The following is a 1,533-nucleotide window of genomic DNA, read 5'->3' on the forward strand; positions in this document are numbered from 1 at the left end:
CTTTAGATATGTCATAAGTGGAATCATACAGTATTTGTCCATTCGTGACTGGCTGATTTCATTTAACATGATGTCCTCAGGGTTCATCCATGTTGTAGCATGTGACAGGATTGCCTTTTAAAAACCATATTTATTGATTATACCTATATATATACTTTATCTATTCACTTGTTTGGACAGTGGGGTTGGTTTCATCTCTTGGTTATTGTGAACAATGATGCGACAAATATGGGTGATCTTTTTGAGATCCAGCTTTCATTTTTTTGTTGTTCATTCCTCTTAAATTTTGAAATATCTTGAATGTCTTGACCTATTTCATTGTAGTGATGATGATGATGACTTTGATGATGAAGAAACTGAAGAAAAAGCTCCAGTGAAGAAAGTGAGTATAGATACAGTGCTACAAGGTTGTCAAAAACAGCTAATCACAATAATGATGTAAGTTTTACAGTGCTATTCACATGTTTTGTAGTTAATGATACCTGGTTTGGGATGTACTCTTATACTGAAAATTGGTCCTGAGTAGAACAATACAGAAACTTTACTAATAGTGGGGAATGGTCTGTTTCATTCCATGTGGCCTCCTACAATTTGTTAGCCCTTTTGCAACCTTTTGTCAAAATGACTGCTACTTCTCTTACATGGTTTGGGGCAGTTTTAATTGCACTGATGTCAGTCATGTAGGAGGGCACTGATTAAGATTAATTTCTAATTGCAGTCTGTACGAGATACTCCAGCCAAAAATGCACAAAAATCAAACCAGAATGGAAAAGACTCAAAACCATCAACACCAAGATCAAAAGTAAGTGGCGACATATGTATAAATACAGGCTTCATTGAAATAGGAGAAAAAGGTTCTGTGGAAGAATCTAGTCTGTCTGAAATTTGATAGGCCCTTTGGAGAACCCTCATTCTGTAACCTTTGTGGCTTAAAGAGCTAAAATGTTTCATTGTTCTAGAGACAGACACATATGTACTAGATATAAGGCTGCTGGTGTTCCAGTGGGAGAGGAAGCCCCAACAGCAAGATTTTTTTGTGATATGTAAAGAAATCTTGCAATTTGAAATGTATATGTGTCAGCATAGAGCAGAGGTTCTCAACCTTGATAGCATATTAGAATCAAGTAGGGAGCTTAAAGAGCTTAAAAGAACATGATACTCTACATGTGGAGATTATTATATAAATTGCTCTGGGTTGGGCCACAGACATCAAGCTGCATTGACTTTATTGGGGACCTTCTGTTTTCACATTTGAACTGACCTGGTATTGAATATAAATGCAGGCTCAAGTTATTCCTTTTCCTTTTTTAAGAAATTTTTTTTGGTCAGCTAGCAAGTATGGGGATCTGAACCCCTGACCTTGATTTTAAAACAGTACACTCTCGGGCCAGCCCGGTGGTGCACTCGGTAGAGTGCGGCGTGTGGGAGTGCAAGGGCGCTCCCGTCGAGGGTTTGGATCCCATATGGAGACTGGTCTGCTCACTGGCTGAGCGCGGTGCGGGCGCGACACCGAGGGTTGCGATCCCGTTACTG

At 39.3% G+C, this 1,533-nt stretch overlaps 1 protein-coding gene across 1 annotated transcript in view; it reads left to right on the plus strand.

Annotated features, from left to right (window-relative positions):
* The window catches only part of NPM1 (nucleophosmin (nucleolar phosphoprotein B23, numatrin)), a 22,553-nt gene that overhangs the window by 11,199 nt on the left and 9,821 nt on the right, over positions 1–1,533 (plus strand). Inside the window, 2 exon segments of the mRNA XM_008577564.1 lie at positions 325–382; positions 719–802. Of these exon segments, the coding sequence (XP_008575786.1) occupies positions 325–382; positions 719–802 (142 nt within the window).

This window comes from Galeopterus variegatus, unplaced genomic scaffold (assembly GCF_000696425.1).
Source record: "Galeopterus variegatus unplaced genomic scaffold, G_variegatus-3.0.2 Scaffold1540, whole genome shotgun sequence".
Taxonomy (NCBI): domain Eukaryota; kingdom Metazoa; phylum Chordata; class Mammalia; order Dermoptera; family Cynocephalidae; genus Galeopterus; species Galeopterus variegatus.